This window comes from Dermacentor silvarum, chromosome 11, assembly GCF_013339745.2.
Source record: "Dermacentor silvarum isolate Dsil-2018 chromosome 11, BIME_Dsil_1.4, whole genome shotgun sequence".
Lineage (NCBI taxonomy): Eukaryota > Metazoa > Arthropoda > Arachnida > Ixodida > Ixodidae > Dermacentor > Dermacentor silvarum.
Window position 1 is genome coordinate 66933928 of NC_051164.1, and position 23367 is coordinate 66957294.

Sequence of the window (23367 nt, forward strand, 5' to 3'; positions counted from 1 at the left end):
TTGACTTCATACGGAACATTACGCCCCCGACCACGGCGGTGGCGGCGGAAATTTACCTGGAGTGTCATTAAATTGCTGTTGTAATAAAATGATTTGACGGATGGTTTGACTGTCATTTTCTTTACCTTCTTTAAAATATTTTGCCCTGGACCTTCACAGTACAGCGAGCGTTATATATAGAGATGGGTGAAAATTTGTCAATCAGGTTCTTAAGCAGCTTTTGCTTTGAAACCGTATATATATATATAGTTGTAAGGCCAAGACCGACGAAGCTGTCAAGTGCTTTCTATTTCAAAAAGGCAACGCCCCAGCTCATGCGCGAAGAAGCAGAAGAACAGGGATGATGACGGCTATGTACAGATGAAAACGACGAAGTAGGTTAATAATGCTTACACTAACTTCCCCCCGTCATGGAAGGGGTCAGCCTGGCCGCAGCGCAGCTTAGAGATCATCCAAACGGGTAGTGAAGGGGTTCAACCGCGAGACGTGAACAATTTCTGTATTCCGGCGGCGCCGGTCAGTGAGGGAGTGTACTGGGGGGCCGTGATAGTTCACTGCAGATGTTTGTTGCACTACGGTGTATGGGCCAATGTAGCGTTGCAGGAACTTCTTACAGAGGCCTGGAGTTCGGACGGGAGTCCAAAGCAGGATTTGGTCTCCAGGGTCGTGACGTTTCTTGTCGCAGCGACGCTTGCGCTCAGCTTGGGTAGCTTCTGTGCTTCGCCGGGCGATTTGACTGTAATGTGCAACTCGGGCAGCAAACTCTTCTGGAAGGGACGTGTTAGGTGAAGAAGGAGCTAAAAAGAACTTTGTCGAATATGGTGGAAGGAGATCGTCTATACAAAAGGAAAAAAGGGCTGTACCCGGTAATCCGTTGAATACCGTTGTATTATAGGCGAATATCACAAAAGGAAGAATTTTATCCCATTCAATGTGGTCAGGATGGATGTACAGTTTGTTTCACACTCAGAGGAAAACTCCGAGCGCCTTGGAATTAAGGCGCTAGGAGTTTTCCCCTGCGTGTGAAACAGACTGCATATGGAAATCATGTCAGACAGCGTACGGTGGAAGCGCTCAGTAAGGATGTTGGCTTGCGGATGATAGGTAGAAATAGATTTGTGCACGGTATCAGTGGCCCTCGAGAACATTGAAATAAACGCCTTGCCGTGGTCACTCAGAAGAACGCGAGGAGCCCCGTGGCGCAAGACGATGGAGCGCAAGAAAAAATCAGCGACCTCAGAAGCGGTACCGGATCGCAGAGGGGCTGTCTCGGCAGATCTATATGACAGTAACAGCGTGGCGAAATTTCGCCACGCTGTTACTGTCATATTTGCAGGCTACTTCTCCTTCTGTCGTGTTTCTCGTGTTTTGCCCTTGCTTTTTTAATTTCATGCTTATTTCGCCACGCTGTTACTGTCATATTTGCAGGCTATTTCTTCTTCTTTCGTGTTTCTCGTGTTTTGCCCTTGCTTTTTAATTTTATGCTTATTTCGCCACGCTGTTACTGTCATATTGGCAGGCTATTTCTTCTTCTTTCGTGTTTCTCGTGTTTTGCCCTTGCTTTTCAATTTCATGCTGATTTCGCCACGCTGTTACTATTATATTTGCAGGTTATTTCTTCTTATTTCGTGTTTCTCGTGTTTTGCCCTTTGCTTTGTCTGGCACGACCAGGTCTTGGTGTCTTTCCTTTAACTCTCTCTCTCTCTCTCTCTCTTTTTTTTTGTTGGCATGTTCAACTTAACATTACAGGCGTGTCCGACAAATGTGCATGTCAAACACGCTTAACAGCGACCCATAATGGGGACCATATCAAGCACTTGTCCACTGCCAATAATGACAAGCTCGCGTCGTGAAGAACCCCGTTACCAACAAGTAATCTCCCTGCCATTGGCTCTCTCTCTGGGATTTTCATTTATTTATTTATTGTTGTTGTTGTTGTTGTTGTTGTTGTTGTTGTTGTTTGCTTTCTCTATCTCTCCTTTCTCACTTTTTTTGGCGCCTTCTTTCTCTACCTGAAGATATAAAAAGACTGTTGCGAGAATTTCCTGTATCCCTTGAAAAAGGTCGGTCCACCGACCGAAACTGTTGGGTAAATAATAAATCTAAGATAACCGCGAAGTTGTGCTTCTGGTTTCCCTATATATATATATATATATATATATATATATATATATATATATATATATTTACATATATAATGCGGGCTCGGGTCGGGCCAGGATTAGGCCCCGATGATTAGTCCCGGACATGCTATTTGCACCTCCACAAAACTGAAGACTATAGAAACTGCAGCCCTATGCAAATTTTAGTGAGGGGTGTGGGTCAGTTTATGGGATAGTGGAGGCAGGCAGGCTACGACATAGCAGCTGTACGCTGCACAGACTAGTGTACATTAGCGGGGGGCCAGTGGTGCACCGACGGGGGGGTTCGGGGTTGTAACCCCCCCTGAGGCCGACTTAACCTCCCCCCCCCCCCTTTCGTTTAACCTTTTTTCTTTCCTTGCGCATTTCAGTACTGCAACTAAGATGTAAGACGCGCAATCGTCTGCACATTCGCAAAAAGCGGATTTTTTGACAACTTACCGTGAATAAATTGAAGTTAGTGCTGTGTAAATGGTATTGGCAAACTGTCACCCCCCCCCCCCCCCCCCCCCCTGGCACAGATCCTGGGTGTGCTACTGCGGGGGGCTCTTCGGCCACGAAGAAAACGGTAGCGGTGATCAACCGCACACATTGTACGCCCCACTCTTTATTGCGATCAACATTCCTTGGCTACGTCAGGCCCTTTTATCTATCTATCTATCTATCTATCTATCTATCTATCTATCTATCTATCTATCTATCTATCTATCTATCTATCTATCTATCTATCTATCTATCTATCTATCTATCTATCTATCTATCTATCTATCTATCTATCTATCTATCTATCTATCTATCTATCTATATTACACCATGTGCCCCAATTGTTGCCTATTAACTTGAACCACTACGTATGGCCTCGGGGTCATTCATGGTAGTACCAACGTCGTCATAAGTCATTATCATCCTGTTCTAATCACCTCGTTTTCATAATTCTGCGGTACCATTGATATCGTTTCAGAAACGTCATCAAATTATCGTTATACCCTCATCGTCATATACCGCCTTCGCAGTTCGATCGACGCCATTACATCGTACTCATGCTGTCGTCATTCAATCGTGATTATGTCGCAGTTGTCAAACCATCGTCGTCATTGCATCGCCGACATACGGTCATCGTCATCATTACTAGCGTAAAAAAACAGAGACTAAAGAAAGAATACGGGACCTTACCAGCGTGGTCGAGTCTTCTTTCTTTAGTCTCTGTCTTGTTACGCTAGTAATGATGTATTATTATGCAAATCGTTACCAACTAGCCCCACCTTCCGCCTTAACTATGTTCTTCCTCATGCTTCCGCTGCACCCTCCTCCTACGCTTTACTCTTCGCGCTCTCTGCGCTGCCACGTGTCTCGTGCCCGACCTTTCTATCGTTGTAATCAACCTGCGGAAAGCGCGCCCTAATTGTGCCGCCCGCTCGCCATGACACGAGTGTACCGGAGCTGTGAAAACTCGGGCTTTGTGGCAGGTTAGACGAAGACGAGCGGAACTAACGACGCGCTCTACCGCCTGGTTAAGGAATAAGAACGAAAGCCCGCGAATGCAATCTCGATTATTTGGTTACATACGAATATTCGTGTCCTGTCGAATATCTTATCAAATATACTGTTTACTAATTCAATACGAATAATAAAGAAAGGGAGAAGCAATATATATTCAATTCACACTTCAAATTTTTGAATATTCGCACAACGTCACACCCATTCAATTCGCCTTGCACTTCGTCAAATAGACCACCACGGTTCGGTGCCAGATTCGTGCTGGCACTGAACTGTGCCGGCCCGGCACCTCCGGCACGAGCCCTGTGCTAGCTCCAGCGCAAGTGCAAAGAATGCCGTGAACTCGTTCTGCACGAAGCCTGCGCCAAGTGAAACGAATGACGACGAGGAGGCGACGTCATTTTGTACTGCAGAAACGAACAGCGGGCTTATAACGAGGTGCAGCACCTCCCGAACCAATTGAGGAATCGCAGACGAATCAAATGGCCCTGTTGCTTGTGGACAGATGTCGGGGTGGACAGTCCTTATACAGTGGTGTTTTGCTGTACGAAACTCGCGACTGTCGTGCATAAAGTATAGAAAGATGTGGCGCGCACCGTAGGATGAGAGAGTTCTGTTGGCCAGAAACATGTTGGACCAGGCGGCCAAGGGTGCCCACTCGCGTGCATTGAAGGCCGTCGCTTTTTGAGTGGCGCGGTTGTAGTAGACGGAGAAGAAGCCACCGCCGAGGCCGCACTGGTGCACCTTCATCACGCACTGGCACAACAGGCTGGCCACCGTCACGTCAGCGATGGTCCCGTTCATCTCCAGAATGCGCCTGCGCAGTTAACGAGCCTGCTCACAAAATGTTGGGAGCCGCAAGGACTTCTGCTATCCACATAGTTGTCCTGCGCGGCGTGTTACGTGCAATGACACAAAGGCACGACAGCCAAAACTACCAGCTATTTTACTCGTGGCAAGATAATGTTTCGTGTATGGTGATTTCAGAACTTTCGTCAACCTTACAATTCATAGAGGTCTTCGTTAAGAACGTTTGAAGGAAAAAAAAAGGACCACAGCTTAGACTATAAAATCGGCTCACCAAGTGTTAGCCAAGTGATTAACACTCTACACTGCTTATAACAAACACAGTTCTTATTAATTAAGGTCACCGCAATTCTAATCCTGTAGCCTTATCTTGACGACTGCATGTGAGCCACAAGGCTCACAATAAATTACGCGTTAAGAAACTGTTGTTCCAATAACCTGGATCGATATGCCTATTGACCATAGGCTTCAATTAAAAATCAACATACCGTCCAGCATACGCCATTTACACCTAAATACACATTGAATTATATTAAAGCTGACGTTGACGCCCTTCATGAAGGCCTGTGACAATTTCGCGAGTGCTTCCATGGGAGCTTTTCGCTTTGGTCATTGAAAGAAACTGAATTACGCTAAAAGAAAACAATAACTTTTCTGCAGTCAGACGCCCCACATTTAATCCTGCGTAAATGTATCTAACTTAGGAGTACTATTGTAGCGTATATATTACGAAGACCAGGAAGGCACACGAAAGACACAGACACGGTGCTGTGTCTTTCGTGTGCCTTCATGCATCCTCAACCACATGCACTGCAATAGCACAATAGCATGTGCTACAATAGGAAAATAGCACCAACAAGCCCTTTCTCCAATAGCACTCCTACGCTACCAACTGAGCTATCGACGGAATTGACCAACAAGCCCTCATTGCAGAACTAGTTTATCAAACCGGTTGTTCCGCAGGACACTTTGAAATACAAAGAAAATGTTGAAGCGCCTTTTCAGAGCCCCGAAGCGCTCCGGCACTGAAGAGTTTTGGAAAGCACTAGAACCTGGAAGGGGATTATTTTAACGTCATTTGTAACACTAAATCTTGTTTTTATTTCTTTTTCAGATGTTGCCGCACCTTATTAATGTCCCCCAGCATTTTTTGAGGACTACCAGTCCTTCGAACACACGTGATGACACTATTGTTTAATGACGATAGGTACGCATTTGAAAGCTGTTCGAGTATGCGGAATAACTGTTTTACTGCTGTGTTTACTAACCGAGACCATTAACTAACTGACATTCACCAACTTGATTTCCGTTTTAAAGCCGGAGCTAAAGCTCCCTCATAACTACAGACCTTACCACGCAAAAGGCTCAAACACATCAATGCTTCTAACATGGCAGAACTTTTAGAAGATAGCCACGTCTTTTTGCTAATGAGCTTGGAGACTCAAGAAAAAGCTTTCACGCGAGAGCCAGCTCATTTAATTTTTCACGAACTGTTACAAAATATAGACGACGGTTTTCACTCTGGTTGCATATTGACAAACTTTTCAAAAGCATTAGCTCGTGTTGCCCACTGTCGCCTAACAACTATCGGGCTCTCGTGCAGAAAGAGAGAAAGCCATCCGTTCGATCCCGCATTCTGGCAAGTATTTATTTCTTTCTGGCAACCTTTTCAGCAAAACAGCACCAGCTTCCACGGTCAACAAACCCGGGGCAGCTTTACTTCACTTTATTAACTGGGGTTTTCGTCTAGAAATTTTATTGTATTCTTGTGTATACGAGTGAAAACCGCGATCTGATTAGGATGCACGCCGTAGCGGGGGAATCCGGAATAATTTTGGCTTCCTTGAGTTTAACCTGCACCGAATGCATGGTATAGGAGTCCTTTCGCATTCGGTTCCCATTAGAATGCGATCGCTACGGCCGGGATCGAACCCTTCACCTCGAAGTCAGCAGCGCAGTGCCATAACCATTGCCTCGGACAGCACTCGACGTCCCCAGGACGTCCTCATATGGTGCAAACGTGCTGACTGCTTTTACGACCTCCTCGGTACGTCCTCAGGACGATATTTGAAGTAACAGACGCCGAAACAGGAATCAACACAGGTTTCTCGAGTTGTTTAAGTAGTCAACTCGGGCATGACGTCATCTCACTCAGGCATTCACGCAAGCGCTTGTGGCGTTTGCGGACACTACATCAGTTCCTTCTCCCTAAGGGCAGCTCTTCACTTCACTTCACTTTATTACCTTAAAGACCCCATTGGAGGGGTATTACATAAGGGGTGGTTAAAAAAAATGTATGAACATTAGATACAGGCGTTCATTTTGAGATATGTGATAACAGCTTCGGTAAAGGCAGATGGGCTTGTGATGGCTGCGATGGCGTGTGGAAGGCCGTTCCAGTCCCTTGATGCTCGAATAAAAAATGATGCTTGAAAAGTGGTGGTCCGGGCACGTGCGCGTGCAACTTGAAGAGGATGACCGGTGCGATGTATGAAGGGGGCGTGATGTACGGTGGGTGGTTTAGGGAGCTGTAAAAAAATGAACGGAAGAGCATTAAAACGGATAGGCGGGCTAGTTGGTTTGGCATCATAATGAAACTTTTGCGCACACAACACGAAACCACAACGAAGAAGTACACAAGGACTAGCGCAGTCCTTGTGTACTTCTTCGTTGTGGTTTCGTGTTGTGTGCGCAAAAGTTTCATTAAGAACGGAAGAGAGAGAGGGTGGCAACTCTAGCTCTAGAAACGGTCTAACGCCTTGCGACGCCGGTTTGATCCGCGAGCTGGAATTGCCAGAGGTCCACATTGGCAGTACCCGTGTCATGCTCTTCCGGGACTCTAGTGTTGGCAGCTCCTGTTTCGTGCTCTTCAATGGCCGAGGGAATGGAGCTGGTACCCGAAAAGCCCCCCAGAGGGCCTGCATTTTCGTTTGTCGGGGCCAACACTTTCATCGGTACCTTCCTCGCCCAACGATGTTGGTAGCCGACCCTCCGAGTGGTGCCTTAGCTGATCTTCATGACGTTCACATAGTTCGCCACCCTCCGTTTTGACCATGCTCACGAGGGCGCCTCTGGTATTCTGTATCACTGCTGGTCTCCAGCTGGCAACTGTCCCATAGTTCTTGCACCATACAGGTTCTCCGTGCGAATGTCTGCAAGGAAGTGCACCTGCGGCAGAAAAAGGTTGTGACACCACATTATTTAACAGCGATCGTGGTTAAAAACCAAGAAACGTGAAGCCTGGTGTATTTTGGTTTCGGAGTGGGGTGCGCCGATAGCGCAGTAGCCATCGGGCCAGACACCTTTCGAGGGTACCATGCACGTTTTTGCGCAGTCCTTCGTTAATAGCGCGCACTGCTCTCTTTGTCAGCCCGTTGGATTGCGGATGATATGGAGGGGATTTTAGGTGCAGGATGCCATTATCTCCCATGAATTGGCGGCACTGTCTACTTGTAAACTGGGGCCTATTGTCGGAAACAACTGTTCGTGGCAACCCAAATCTGCTGAAAATGCCCCGCAAGATTTCGACAGTGTCATTTGCGCTGGTTATTTTCAGTGGAACAACCTCGATCCATTTGGTATGTGAATCCACTACGATCATCAACATTCGCCCTTCGAGCGAAATCAACATGGATTCTCATTGCTCAAATGTGTCTGGCCGCAGAACCGGCTCTTGCGCGCGTGGCATGCTGCAGTTTTGCTGGCACACTGCACATGTGTGCACGGTATTATGGATATCCTTGTGGAGTCTGCCATGCCAGAAAAGTGCCCGAGCCAGATTTTTCATCGCAGTCATGCCTTGATGGGTATCGTGCAGCAGCTGCAGCATTGATTTCCGAGCTGCGGCGGGTATCACGGCCCGATGGCCCCAATAAACGATAGCGTGGCTGCATGTCAGCTCGTATTTCTTCTAGAACAAAGGCCGCAATGCTTTTTGTGTTGCCAACAATTTCCTTGACCAGCCTTCCCGAACATAACGAACATAACGCATGACCGGCCTGAGCATGCCATCACGTGCCGTCATTTCGGCCAAATTGTGCGACGGCACAAGTCCGGTGTCCAGATGGTCTGCTAGCAGCACATAATCTCGTTCGTTTTTCAACTTTACTGTCCTGTCATGACGTGGAACTTGCGCGGCAAGATGGCTCAAAGCGTTGACAACAATTATGTCCTTTCCCGGTTTGTACTGATTGAAATATGTACTTGTAACCACCGTGTAAAAGAGCCCAAGGCTGTATCCCTGCTGCTACCAAGGGTGGTATTGGTTTATCGGGACTAAAAAGGCGCAACAGTAGCTTATGATCCGCGAGCAATGTAAATTTGTTTCCGAGCAAATACTCGTGGAACTTCGTCACGCCGAATACCACCACTAAGGCTTCAAGCTGAATCTGAGCATAATTTCGCTCGGATGGAGGGTGCGAGATCGAAACGGCCGATTGTTTGGTTTACGACGTCCACTCTGTGGTACAAGACTGCCTCGACGCTGCATGAGGATGCGTCCGTTTCCAAGATGTGGGGTTGGTTGCGTCATAGTGGGTCAAAACCTGCACCTCCTTTATCAACCGCTTCACTACCTCGTATGCCTCCTCTTGCTTAGCTTCCCATTGCCAAGGCACGTCTTTTCTTAACAACTCATATAGCGGCGCAAGTACTGTAGCCAAGTTCCCCAAGAATGCGTTGTAATACGTAACCAGACCTAGTAGTGCGCGTAGTTCTGTCACACCCGTAGGTCGAGGCATTCGTAAGAGCGCGTCGATGTTTTCTGTCTTTGGCCTCAGGCCTTTTGCGCTAATGCGATGACCAAGGAATTCCACCTCCGGCTGGCGAAATCTGCATTTGAGCGGGTGCAGTTTAACACCGGCTTCCCTGAACCGCTGGAACACCTTGCGCAACGTGTCACAATTTCCTCTTTTCTCGGCGACCACCACATCGTCCAAGTATACTTGTACACCCGGTAGACCTTGCAATATCGCTTCCATTCGCTTCTGAAAAACCGCCGGTGACGCAACCCCAAACGGTAGCCGGTTGAAGCAATGCAATCCTTTCGGCGTGTTTACCACCAGCAGCTTCTTTGCCGCGTCATCTATTGGTAGCTGGTTGTATGCATCCTTCAAATCTGTTGTACTGAATGTAGTACAATAGATCAGCTACTTCCGCTAAGCTTCGCATATATATCCCTTATCTTTGGCAGCGGATATTGTTCCGTGTGGCATGCTGTGTTGACTGTCGTTCTAAAATCGCCACACGAGCGGATGGAGCCGTCCTTCTTGACGACGGGAACGAGTGGCGCCGCCCACTCGGCACTGGAGACCTGTGTCAGTATGCCCGTGTCAACCAACCTTCCGATTTCTTTATTTACAGGCTCTTGTAGCGCATACACTACAAAACAGGCCTTACAGAATCGCGGTACGGTTCCTTCGCGGAACTGTAAATGAACCGGAGACACCTTGATTAATCCTATAACCCTGGCGAAAACAAATCAGCATATTCCGCCCTCAGCGTAGCAGCAATAGTAATTTCGTCAGCAGCTGGCGGCTTACCGTCGTTGAGGTCGCCGTTGAGCGCCCACATGGGTCGGGCCTGAGCAGCCGAGCACCACTGGCGTCTCATTGACGGTTTTCCAAGCGTAGGTGACAGGAACTTTCAGCTGTCCTTTCACCGGTAGTCTCCCGAGGAAGCAACTCAGTTGAAACGACGAATTGTCGAGCATGGGCCAACGGCGACGGTGGCGTGTCACTATTGACACTGGTGACTCTGTGTCCACTTGCACCTTCACTGGCACCCTATTCTACTATAACGTTCGCCATATCGGCCCGGCCAGTCCTGTCGATTATTCACGGAGGTGTAACAGGAACTGTCCATAGTCCTCGCTCTCAGAGGATGGTTCCTCACAGTGAGATACGTTTTCTTGGCGTGGCTTGGATTTGCACACTGAAGCCAGGTGTCCCCTCCTCCGACAAGAGAAACACTCAACGTGGCGGAACCTGCATTTGGTGGTCTTGTGGGAGTCGCTTCCGCAGCAAAGGCAGCCGGCCTGGTCCTCGTTGATGGACTCTGCCATCTGACCTGGTTGCGGCCTTCAGGATAACTTCTGCCGCTCTTGCTTTGTTTGTACTGCGTGTACGTCCTCTCTGATTGGTCCATCTCCCATCTATTGTACCTTGCGTGCTGCCACCTCAACAGCTAGTGCCGCATCCTTTGCTTCCAGCAGCGTGAGCATGTGCCTTGCTAATAGATTACGACACACTCCAGCAGCCCGAAGACCGCAGACAAGCCTGTCGCGCAGAACTCTCTCTAGCGCCTGGCCAAAATTGCACCTGTTAGCCATCTTCCGTAGCTCGACAATGAAATCGCTTGTCGCCTCGTCAGCTTGCTGATTCCTTGTGAAAAACCGATAAGACTCCACTATCTCGTTGGCTTTCAGTGCAAAGTGCTCGGCGAGTTTTTGAACTGCATCTTCGTACGTCAGATACTGAATCTTGTCAGACGCACAACGGCCTGCCAGAAGATCTACCGACTTGGTACTAAGGGCGGCAACAAGTAAGGTCCAACGCTTTTTCGGTTCGACAATCTCATGAGCTTCGAAGAACGCATCTGATAGCACATGATATGCTCCCCACTTGTCGTTCCCTTCGTCCAAAATAGGAGACCTGGCATGCGTCGCCATGCCTTACCCTGGTCGTGGGGGTTAATCCTATCCTCGTTGCCACTGAAGTAACAGACGCCGAAAGAGGAATGAACACAGATTTATTGAGTTCGTCGTTTAAGTGACGTCATGTCACTCAGGCATTCACGCACGTGCTCGTGGCGTTTGCTGACACTACATTATATCGATTGTTTTATCCTGAAAATACCTTTAGAAGGACTTTTCAAGGACGTACGTCTGACTGTTCAAAGAACATCCAGTGCAAGACATTTTAAGGACATTTAGTTTTATATTAGAAGAGACCCTGAAATTGAAATACTTACGATTGTTTCGGTTGATGAACGAAAAATTAGGGGCTATACTTCATGTCATGTCGTATACTAGGCCATGGAGCTTGATTTGTGATACTTCTTTTTATACGTGGAGTTAAACACTGGTTTACTGTTCTTGATGCATCACCATTGTGTTTGATTGAACCATTTTTTGCGACTTGTATTCTTTTGCGTGCCCGCGGGCGATAACAGTTTTGGTTGGCATTGAAAGAGTAAACCAGCAAGGTATCCCGCGATGTAAACAACCAAGCTAGGGCGACTTGGCTACAGTCTTAGAAATGGTTTCCTGTAACAGTTCGTTTATGGAAAGCGACTATAAATAATATCACTATCCATGTTTTATTTTCAAACGAAGGATGAGAGCGTTTGATTTAAGAAGTGAAGGAAGAATGTATATTTACATATAGAAAATGGAAACAAAACGTACGCATAAACAAAGGACGAGAAGAAAGGGAACGGAGGGGCCCGATTTTTATTAATCATATCATAAGAAGCCAACAAACAATGAAACCAAGGACAACATAGGGGAAATCAATTGTACTTACTAATTCAATTAAAGAAAGTCATAAATTAACAGAAATTAAAGTGGATGAAAAAACAACTGTCCGCAGGTGGGAAACGAACCCACGTCTTCGCATTACGTGTGCGATGCTCTCACCATTGAGCTACCGCGGAGCCGTTTTCCTATCCACTTTCTGGGGTATTTATGTTTTACAACTAGAACTCACCCTGGGAGTGTTAGCCAGCGCCACCACTCACAAACCTAGGGGAGGATGTGGAACATCCTTTCTGCCGCAGGCGTCACGAGCACGGTATCTTTTTGGGTGATGGCAACTGGTCAATAAAACCACATATGTTACCTGAAGGCATCAATGTTGCCAGATTCGAGCCCTCGTTATGTAATGAATGAGAAGAAAGGGAACCGAGGGGCCCGATTTTTATTAATCATATCATAAGAAGCCAACAAACAATGAAACCAGGGACAACCTAGGGGAAATCACTTGTACTTACTAATTTAAACTTACTTAAATTTACATACTTGCACAGGTCCTTACATACTTACATATATTCATACTTAAACAAACAAAGGATAAAAAACACTCTGTAATGCTTATAACAAACGCAGTTCTCATTATTAAGGTCACCGTAATTCTAATCCTATAGTTCTTAGGTGTGTCCGAATGTACAAGGAAAGTGGAATGAGAGCGGGGAGCGGCTCACTAACAATTCGGGCACATGGTCGCGTAGGTGAAGAACGCCGAGCCGTCGTTGACGGAAGGTACTGGTCGCTCCTTGCGCGAACTCCAGGTTGTCACGAGATGGGACCTTGTACTGGCTCAAGAGGTTAGACAGTCCAGGTTCGGCCGGAATCTGGAAGCTCGGGCCCGTGGCCCGACAGCTCATTCCCGCTCCCGGCGGACGCTGACTTCTCCGGTGCTCACTTGTGTCCCAGCACCACCACGCCGTTCAAAGGTCTCTCCCTCATCTCTTCTTTTTCCTTCCTTTCTTCTACGTCAACCATAGTGTACGGCCCTTAATGGTCGCCCTCTTCTTAGTATTTTGTTGCGACGGCGCGTCAGATTTCACGCACGTAGCTTCTTCGTCGTCGGCTTCTTGCGCTTACCCATTCGCTCTCGATGTTGTCTTTGCCGCACCGCTCCCTTTATCTACAACACTGACTTCGTGCACTGTCACTCCCCAACACACAACATTTCCTAACAACGGTCACAATGGGCACGGTACGCGCTGTGCAAGATGAATACGGGTTTACACGTTCTGTGCCGTCCCCGCGATAGGCACCCGCCGCTGACAACCTACTATCCCATTGTGCTTCGCTCGTCAAGCAAGGGTCATCGGCTCCATGAAGCTAGCCGTTTCTTTGCCCTTTCTTTGCAGCTGTTCCGTTCGGCGAGACCAGGATGAAGGAAAACGCCGATCCCAAGCTTTCTGAGCAACAGTTAAAGAACTCCCGCTTTTTAGCAGCATCCTTACACCCCCCGAGATGCGAACCTCCTCGAAAGTCGAGCACCAGGCCAGGGAACAACTCTACCCATTAGAAAAAGCGGTAGGTTTCCGGCCGCACCGGGATTTGAGCTCGCTACTTCCCGCATACGAGGTGGATGCTCTACCACTAGGCCACCGCTGTTTCTTTCTTCTTTTTCTTTATTGCAATGGTGTATTTGTGAACCACGTAATGTCAAATTCATATTTTACAACTGTTTCATATGTAACAAATATACCATATGCTGTTAGAGCAATCGCGAGTTGAAGAACGTGGTGCGTTGTGCATTTGGTGGGTGCGGACGATCTGGTCCACTCTACGATTGAAGACCCGTGACGTCTGTCTAGAGAGGGTTATATTGAAGGAAGGTCGTTGGTGTATCTGTGCAAGCGTGATAGGCAGATAGGCATCGCGTTGCGCCTTATCTTATCAACGCAAGCTCAAAACAGTATTACTGCAAGTCTGCCTTCTGGCTTTTTTTCTTTTTTTTTTTGTGGTGGCTGGTGCCTCGCAACGGTACTAGTAAGGAGCGCATTCGAGAAGAGTGTAAGAACTCTGAATTTCTGCTTAATGTCGATTAATTATGTCGTAATGACAACCTTGAATTGTGATAAATAACCTCGCACCTGGGTGTTCCTGCGCAATATTCGGCGCCAGTGATAGCCGCCCAGGTGTGATAGACGCCCATGGGTGACTGCGAAATGAAGCGTGGCTGCCGTTGGACTCGGGGAACCTGTCTGACCACGTACAACACCACCAACACCAACACCACTGCTGCCAGGGACACCGGCAGCAGCCACGTTAGGACGATCCGCACGTGCCTGCGAGAGAAAGTGCGTAGACAATGATCTTGGGGAGGAAATGGCGCTTAATTCTGCAAAAAAGTGCGCATGTCAAATACGCGCATAAAAACATTGGCTGAGTTTTAACTCGTGTAAATCTAGTTATCATGAGCGAACGGTCTGTCTGGCTTGGTTTTGCAAAGACTATGCACACAGGGTTTCATTAATGCACGCTTCTGCGCATGGTAAACTTCTCCATAACGTGCTAATCTGGCCTCCCTCTGCTGCGGTGTTTAAGCAGCCAACTTTAGCCTTTGCTTGAGATTTCGCATCCTGCCGTCTAGCTATATCTACTGGATGATTAAATTCAGCCTGTTGCTTGCGGTGAAGCGCACGCACAGACGGCGCAGCCAGCGCGCCATCCATGGCGAGACTGAGCGACCAAGCGCCGGCGAAGCAGCCGTTAAACTGTAGAGCACACGAGAGAGAGACAGCGAGAAGTTGTTCCAGCACCGGAGCTCAAACTCAACTGATCTTTTATTTATTCGGTTTCCAGCCAACGAAGCTCCCGCGGCGTTCGTGGCATCGCCTGACCTCGTCTTCTTTCCTAGGGCGATCGCATCGATGTCGCTGGCGCTACAAAACCCGCACCTAGTCACGTGGTACCACAGCGGCGAGGCTAAGAGCGAGCGCAGCTGCGACGCCTCTCCGCAGCGGATCACGTGGCGTGATGTCACACCTGCCACACTTGCGCTCCGGCGGCTCAAGATCATCGCGACGCCATGAATGACCTTGTGAGACATGGCATGGTAGAGCTTTCGCACTAAAATATGTGGTGATCTAGCGGTAAATGCGAGAGGCATGCGTTAGCATTACGTCAAACCTCTTTAGAGTCCGGGATACATGGTTTAAACCGCGTTCACCGCATTGCAAAGTGTTGTTCAGGAGCGCACTCGACACACATCCTGACTCAACTGAGCAGACCGGAGGGGACCACTGTCAATTGCACTCTCTCTCTCTCTCTCTCTCTATATATATATATATATATATATATATATATATATATATTGTGGGCGTTCATTACGCACATCTTCCTCATCTGTATGTTATCATCATCATCCTCACACTTTTACCTATCCTCCTCTTCGCCTGTATATGTGTTCATCATCATCGCCTGTATGCTGCGCTGGTTCGCTGACGAGCTCCCGGGCCTAATAAACGTCGTCCCAACCGGGAAGTCACAAGTGGTGGAGGTGCTGGGTAACCCCATAGATTGCAACTCTTCGCGTATGAGCGCGCGAATCAGTGTACGTAGATCGTGGTCCACCGTAGAATGGGCACCGTCAATGTCGGGCTGTAGGCGGACAGACTCGAGCTCATCGAGGCGCTGACAAGTGGTGACGACGTCAGCGACGGTAGCGGGATTCTTAGTTGGGAGGGCATCGAAGGCAAGAGTTCCAATGCCTTTTAGAATGTGACGTACCCTGTCCGATTCCGACATTGAAGAATTCACACGTCGGCAGAGTGCAAGGACGTCCTCGATGCACGAGGTGTACGACTCGCCCAGGTGTTTGCGAGCATCGAGGCTTTTCTTGGCGAGAGTGGACCGAACGGCCGGTGTGCCGAACACTTCAAGAAGCTGTTGCTTGAAGAGAGTCCAGTTGGTCAAGTCGGTCTCGGGGGTAAAGAACCACGTCTTCGCCCCACCAGACAGATAAAAGGAGACATGGCGGAGTTTATGAACATCATCCCAGTGATTGGCGGAACTGACTCGCTCATAATCAACCAGCCAGTCTTCGACATCCTCTCCGCGAAGACCAGCGAAGAGATGGGGGTCACGCTGGGGGCTGTTGATAAAGGAAGGAAGCACTTGTGATGTCGGAATGGTGGCAATGGGGGCGCCAGGCTGCACGTCCTGCGGCATGCTAGCTGACGGTGGGCGCTAGCGGCGACCTGAACGAAGCTCCGGGAGGCAGACCGGACGGCCAGAGGACGTAGGACCAAAGAGCACACTCCACCACTTGTGACGTCTCGGTTGGGACGACGACAGACACAGACAATATGTCTGTGTGTATATATGTCTGTATATGTATATATATCTGTCTCACCTTTACAATATATATATATATATATATATATATATATATATATATATATATATATATATATTGTAAAGGAGAGACACAGAGACAGCACCCGTTCCTGCGCCGGCTGTTCTACTCTCTCCTCGTCCTCCTCGTCTTCTTCCCCAGCGCCCGCCTTGCGAGCGCCCGAGGCCAAGTTCACTTCGTCTTCACACTCAGCCACGCTGCAAGTTTCCGGCACGCTTACAACCAAGGAACTTGTCCAGGCAGTCAGGTCGTCGTTGGTGAGCCGTCCAGCGCGCAATAAGCTGTTCTGGCGGGCGGCACTGACTGTTGCGCGAGGGTCGCAGGTTTCGCCGACGATTATCCCGGCGCCGATGGGCACGTATCGCATGATATTCTGTCCAATGCACAGCTGCTCTGCTTAGCTGTTGCGTGCGTCTTTGCACTGTTGCCGCTGGCTTATCAAGCCTCACGGATGTACTCGAATACGCTGAGCTCAACGAAATACAAACTGCTGCTGATTTGCCCTTGTTCGAAGGTGGTGTAAGGGTAGTGCGCTTTGAAGCCGATGGCTGCTTGCGCATCTGCTTCCTTTTGTGTCCCTTGCGGTATCTTGCGATGGTACACTCGGCCACAAAATATTGCGGGGGGCGCGAGCGCGTGGCGAAGCGCTCCTCCTCTCATTCTAGCGGCGCACCCCTGGTGTCGAGACCGACGCTTGCGCGCATGCGCGTCCTTCCGTGACTGCAAGCGTGCATGTTTCCGCGCTTGTTCCTTGCGCGCCGGCAATATCCGAGTGTAGCCGCGAGGTGCACCTTTTGCGATTGGCTCTGTGGTGACTTCGACAGCCCGCACCGCTGCGGCCGCTTTTTGTCGGAACACGAGCACAGATATATCTCGCCCGGTCGCAAACGCAACAAGTCATTTCTTTTTATTGCGATAGCAATTATATGGACACTTCCACCGGATTTCTGCCGTCGGCGTCGCCGTCGTCGTCGCCGTCGCCGTGAGGTTCAGTATAGATAAAATCTTCGCCGCGCGCCGTATGCCCGAGCGGAAGCGTGCGGGGACGCACGCTGTCACGGAGAGCGAACGCACTCAATCTTCCACGTGCAAGCAAGGAAGCGGGAAGCGAGCGCCGGTGGGAGCGGGGGGGGGGGGGGCGCATTTCTACTCTGCCAACAACCGCGCTCGTCGCTCGCTCGCACCGTCTCTTATCTCCACACGGCTCTGACCTTTATACGCTGTGCATTCGCCGCTCAGTTTCCGTTGAAGCGATAGACCGCACGTACCTTCGCCGCCGCAGCTTGCTGCCAGCGTTTTGACAGTCGTTGTCTGCAGTCATTCAGTGTGATCTATTCATGTTTGTTTGTGCGCGCTCACACCACAGTTAGTAATAGTCGGGCCACATTTTCCAACGCACGCTACACATGCAATGCTGCCCGGATCGGCAGTGCAGCGCTACAGGTTTGTCCCTTCGCACGCGCTGCCCACGGGCAGCGCTTCTCACCAACACCACCGTTTCACACGTGCCTTCTCGTGGTCATCGAGTCTCTCTTCATGTCGGTCTACTTACGCCGCAGCACACCTGCTTACTTAATCAGCTCATGTTTACTACAATTCATATTGCTACCAAAGCCGCTCACCTTACTTCGTATGACATTGCTGTGTTGCTATCGCATTCATTGCTTCGCCCTTAGGGCGAAACTGTGACATTTCTTTTCTACGATGCGCCTTTACGTGGCCAATCTTCGTTCTTTTTTTTTTTTTAAACGGGACGTTCTCCCGCATAACAGCGTGGCAGAGTAATGAACCTAGTATACGGACTAGCAAAGACTGTGCTGACTTCTCGCCCATATGTATGCCTTTAAATGACAGGCGACAAAAAAAAAAATGGTGATGCCTGTCGTGTTTCGACAAAAAGCGGCCGCACCCGCGCGGGCTGTCGAAGTCGCCACAGCGCACCTCGCGGCTACACTCGGATATCGCCGGCGCGCAAGATACAAGCGCGGAAACATGCACGCTTGCAGTCACGGAAGCACGCGCATGCGCGCAAGCGTCAGTCTCGACACCAGGGGTGCGCCGCCAGAAGGAGAGGAGGACCGCTTCGCCACGTGCTTGCGCCCCCCGCAATATTTTGTGGCCGAGTGTACCTTCCAATGGTCTATTTAGCGTCTTAAGGCGTCTTGGGCGTGGTGTGCGTCTTTCGTGTCTTTCGCGTACGGGCAGTTCTTCGATGAGGTTGACGTCAGCCGTGTTACGCGCCTTCGGTCCCTTCAGCGAGGCGCGGGGCCAACAGCCACGCGTTCGGCCAATGACTGCGTTGAAATTCGAGCATCTGGCGTGTCCGGACGGTTCTGCCTGCTGCAATCCATGGACATATCGGGTTGCTGGGGGGATAGCTGCTCAAGCACAACAGGAGCCGTTGCCTCCATCTGCTCCGGCATTGATGAATTCGGGAGCCGCTTCACCGACTTCTGTGGACGCAAAGCGGTCACGGTCTCTAAGAGTGATGCTGTAGTGTCGGACGCTGACGCAGAGACCGAGACCCGCGGTGGAAAAATTGACTCGCATTCGCGGTCTATCACGGAGCAGGCTGCGAACCTGCCTACTAAAACCTTGCCGGGTGAAGCTGCAGCTGCAAGATGGTGCTGCTTCCGAGCGTAGCCGGGTTGTCGTCGCAGCAACGCAGTTGACGTGGTCTGCCATGTGTTTACGGGCTGTGGTGGAGCCGATGATGCCGGTTTGTGATCTACCGCTCGGTGGTGACTCGAAGCGGGAGCGGTAGTCGCCGTGCGCTTCCCATCGTTTGCGATGGGGCCGACGACGACACTCAGGGAGCCGGCTTCTGCGGCGGGGCAGCCTGCGGGCATCCCTGGCGAGGAGTTACTGGGTACGACTGGTACGTCAAAGCTGGGTATCTCATAAGCTCGCGTCGCTGAGCAGTGCTTGACGGGCTCGTCGCACGCACACGTGAGCGGGGCGAAAGCAGCGATCAGAGCTGCACTCCATTCAGGCCAGGATCGCTGTTTGATACCCTCGTAGTTCTCCCATGCCTTGGCGGCACCTCGAAGTCGCCCCGCCGCAACCAGCCATATCTTGAAGCTAAACATTTCGACAGAATTACCTGTCTGGTTGGGAAAATTGATTAAGAATTAGAGATTGACTCCAGCCAAATAAGGAAATTTACTAGCCCAACGTTTCGGAACCAATTCGGCTCCTTCTTCAGGGGGTATTCTTCGGAGGTGGCGGTGTGCCGCTTTTAAAAGCTGCTGTGACAGCAGCGAGATGGCTCGCATGATGTCGGTTAAGATGCCGGTTGAGCCGTGCGTTGAGCCAAGGGCGGAAGCCGCGCACCCTGAGGCGGCGGCAGCGGCCGCAGTACTCGGGCCAGCCAGACCAGTGGCCAAGGGAGCGTGCACGGCATCCGTTGAGCGAAGGCTGGGGGCGGTCGCGGAACTCACTGTAGCCGGAAGCATGGCCAGGGGAGCGTGAACGGCGTCCCGTGCTGGCGTAGTTGTCGATGGTGTCGTGGTGCAGAGACCCAGGGCATGGGAAGCGTGGATGGCGTTCCCTGGCCGCAGGAGGCACCCACGACGGCGAGGATCCATGCCCAAGGCAGCGTGAACGGCATGCCTTGGCAGCTCGGGGATCCAGGTAGTCCCAGGTGTGACATCCATGAAAAGAGAAGCGTTGACGGCGTTCCCTCGCCAGACGGACCCTGGACGGCGAGATGCCACAGGACGAAAGGCCTCCGCAGCACGGTGCTGAAGGCTGGAGCGCCTTAAGACTGGGCTTTCGTCGACTGCGCCATTGTAAAGGAGAGGCACAGAGACAGCACCCGTTCCCGGGCCGGCTGTTCTATTCTCTCCTCGTCCTCCTCGTTTTCTTCCCCAGCGCCCGTCTTGCGAGTGCCCGAGGCCAAGTTCACTTCGTCTTCACAATATATATATATATATATATATATATATATATATATATATATATATATATATATATATATATAACACTTCCAGGGTTAGTTCTAGTTGTAAAACGGCGCCGCGGTAGTTCAGTGGTACGAACATCGCACGCGTAATGCGAAGACGTGGGATCGTTCCCGATGCACCTGCTGCCAGTTGTTTTTTCGTCTTTTTTCATTTCTATAAATTTATCATTTTTAATTCAATTAGTAAGTACAAGTAATTCACCCTATGTAGTCCTTGGTGTCACTGTTCGTTGGCTTCTTATGATATGATTGGAAATCGGGCCCCTCGGTTTGCTTTCATCTCATTTATATATATACCGGGTGTCCCTGCTATCACGCAGCATGATTTTAAAAATAAGGAACGGCGTTACGCGAAGCAAAACTAGTGCGTATTGTTTCCTGTACAGTATAGTAGCCGCCAGTAATTTTTTCGTTACTGAGATTTAATTACGTAATTGTAAATAATTATCTAACTCGAGAAGTACTGTTCTAATTATCAAAGTGTCAATGAGAAAATTGTAGAGCAACATGAAAAACTACCGATACCGCTTTCTGTTGCTCAATACGAGCACATAAATGTGTTTTTGCGAGTTTTGGTCGTGGAAACACGATAAGGCTGCTGCCGTATGGGTTGCGCGTCGTCATAGGTGATGCTACGGTGTTTCGTAATCGACGTTTGACGTATCTTCGACGACCGTGCAAAGCAAGAGTTGAACTCGAGCAACAGCTCACGCAGGGGTTGTTTGTTGTCTTCAGGAAGCGTTGCACTAATGTCGACGTTGCGTAGAGGTGCTTCAGCAGTATCGATTGCCTCGGAAGCAAAACATTCAGTGACATCGGCGATCGGGTTGGCGTAGGCGATGACAGTACCGAGGAAAAGGTGGTGGTGTTCGTAGCTGAAGTTCGTGACAAGAACGTCACAGTGGACATCATGGAGATCAATAAGGCTTCTTGCTACGCAATCACCTCTAGAAAGCAGGAGAGAGTGATTGCTTTCTGCGACCGCTTCACCGTGTAAGAGTCTGTCACATGCCACTTGAACCACGATACTTGCACGCGGTGGTAACGTAACAGCGTCGTCGATGACACGAAGAGGTGCTCGAGGGTGGGTGGTGTTGGTCGTCGCTGCGGCGCTCTTTGTCGAGAAAGTGATGAGGCGTTGGCGAATGTCGATGATAGCTCCGTGCTCCCTGAGAAAGTCCATGCCAATGATTAGGTCTCAAGAACACTAAGGGAGAATGCTCAAGCGGGCAACAAACGTAGAGCCGCGAATCTGTATTCGTGCCGTGCATATGCCGAGTGGTGTGACGATGTGCCCGCCAGCTGCACGAACTGGCGTTTGATTCCAAGGCGTCGTCACTTTCTTTAGAAGGGCGGCCAGTTTTTCGCTGATTATTGAATAATCCACTCCAGTGTCCACTGAAGCAGTCAATTCACGACCGTCGAGCAGTACAGGAATGTCCAAGGAAATTCTTCTTCCGCAATCAGCAGGTACTGTCGTCGTCGATGTATCGTCGGTCCGCGTACGCGTCAGCAGGGGTCCTTGAGCACGTCAGACAGAGCGGCCTCGCCCCCGAAGGCCGCTGTGGTTAGTTTTCCCGGTGCGGGCTGGGCGACCGACCCTGCACCACGCTCGAATACGTACGGCGAGTCGGAGAAAAACGCCGCGGCGGAGGGGATCGTGACTGGTGTCGAGCTGATGAGGATCCGCGCTGCTGGGCAACGTATTCTTCAATTGCAGGAGGACGCTGGCCGAACCTAGGTCGTGGCGAGTTTGCTGAGAATCCGCGTAGTCCCAGCTCTTGATATGAGCACTGTCGGTAGACATGCCCAGCTTCGCCACAGCCCGGGCCCGGCCCGGCCCGGCCCACGGGCCGGGCCGGGTAGAACAGCTTTTTCACGGGCTCGGGCCGGGCTCGGGCACGGCGTGGGCTTTTTGACCCGGGCCCGGGCCGGGCTCGGGTTTTTTGACGCGGGCTCGGGCTTTCTGGTGGTGTGCATGTAACGGGCAGCGAGTTATTCTCGGGCGTCTCAACTCTGAAAAACATTATTTTTCGGTCTCGGGCCGGGTTCCGGCAGGTTTCGAGTCGGGCTCGGGCTGGGCTCGGGCCTAAGGTAAAGGGGTGGCGGGCCGGGCCGGGCGGGTAACGTAGATTATTTCCGGGCCAGGGCCGGGCCCGGGTCTCACCATAAAAGTTTTGATCGGGCTCGGGTGGGCCGCCCAACGTAAAAACGGGCCCGGGCCGGGCCCGGGCTGAAAAAATCGGCCCGTGCAGTGCTCTAGTCGGTCGGTGGTCGTGGTAATACGAGGCCGCTTGGTCGGGCTGTAGTATGGTCGGGGACGTGGTGCGAAGCGGGGAGGAAGGTGGGGCAGGTTGCCGCAAAGCTTGCGAATACGACATACGGGGGCTGTCAGTTCTTAGCGGTTGAGCTTCTGTGTTGAAGGGTGGTTCTCTTAGCGCATGCTGCACTTCGTCACGGACAACGCTGGACAAAGAGCTGAGCGTCGGCTGTGAAGGTACCGAAAGTTTCTGGAGTTCTTCGCGGATTACGGAACGGATGAGCTCTCGAAAGAAATCGACGTGGCCCCCGAGAGCTCCGAAGTAGTCCGTAGGTGAGGCAGCGTTCACTTGGCGTTCGTATGATGGTGCCCGCTATCGAAGAGTCTGTTCCATGGTGACGGCCTCGGAAAGAAATTCAGACACAGCCTTGGGAGGACTGCGCACGAGACCGCCGAACAGCTGCTCTTTCACTCCGCGCATCTGGTACCGCACCTTCTTTTCTTCCGACATACTGGGGTCGGCTCGTCGAAAGAGACGCGTCATGTCCTCAACATACATTGCGACACCTTCGTTCGGCATTTGTATACGGGACTGGAGATCAAACTCAGCTCGTTTTCGGCGATCAGGGCTCGCATACGTCTCAAAAAGACGGCGCACGAATTCTTCCTAGGAAGTTAGGGCATCTACACGGTTCTCATACCAAACACGTGCGCCATCGTTAAGGCTGAAATATACGTTTTTCAGTTTGTCTGCGTCGTCCCACTTGTTGAACGAGGCAACACGTTCATAGTGCACCAGCCAGTCTTCAACATCCTCATGCATGG

At 50.3% G+C, this 23367-nt stretch overlaps 1 protein-coding gene across 1 annotated transcript in view; it reads right to left on the reverse strand.

Moving 5' to 3' along the window:
- LOC119432637 (glutathione hydrolase 1 proenzyme) overlaps nt 1–7397 on the reverse strand; it is a 67323-nt gene extending 59926 nt beyond the window's left edge. The window contains exons 1-2 of the mRNA XM_037699796.2: nt 7240–7397; nt 4235–4455 (exon numbers count right to left, since the gene is read on the reverse strand). Of these exons, the coding sequence (XP_037555724.2) occupies nt 4235–4455; nt 7240–7397 (379 nt within the window). The remainder of the gene's footprint in view (nt 1–4234; nt 4456–7239) is intronic.
- Between the last annotated feature and the right edge of the window lie 15970 nt (nt 7398–23367).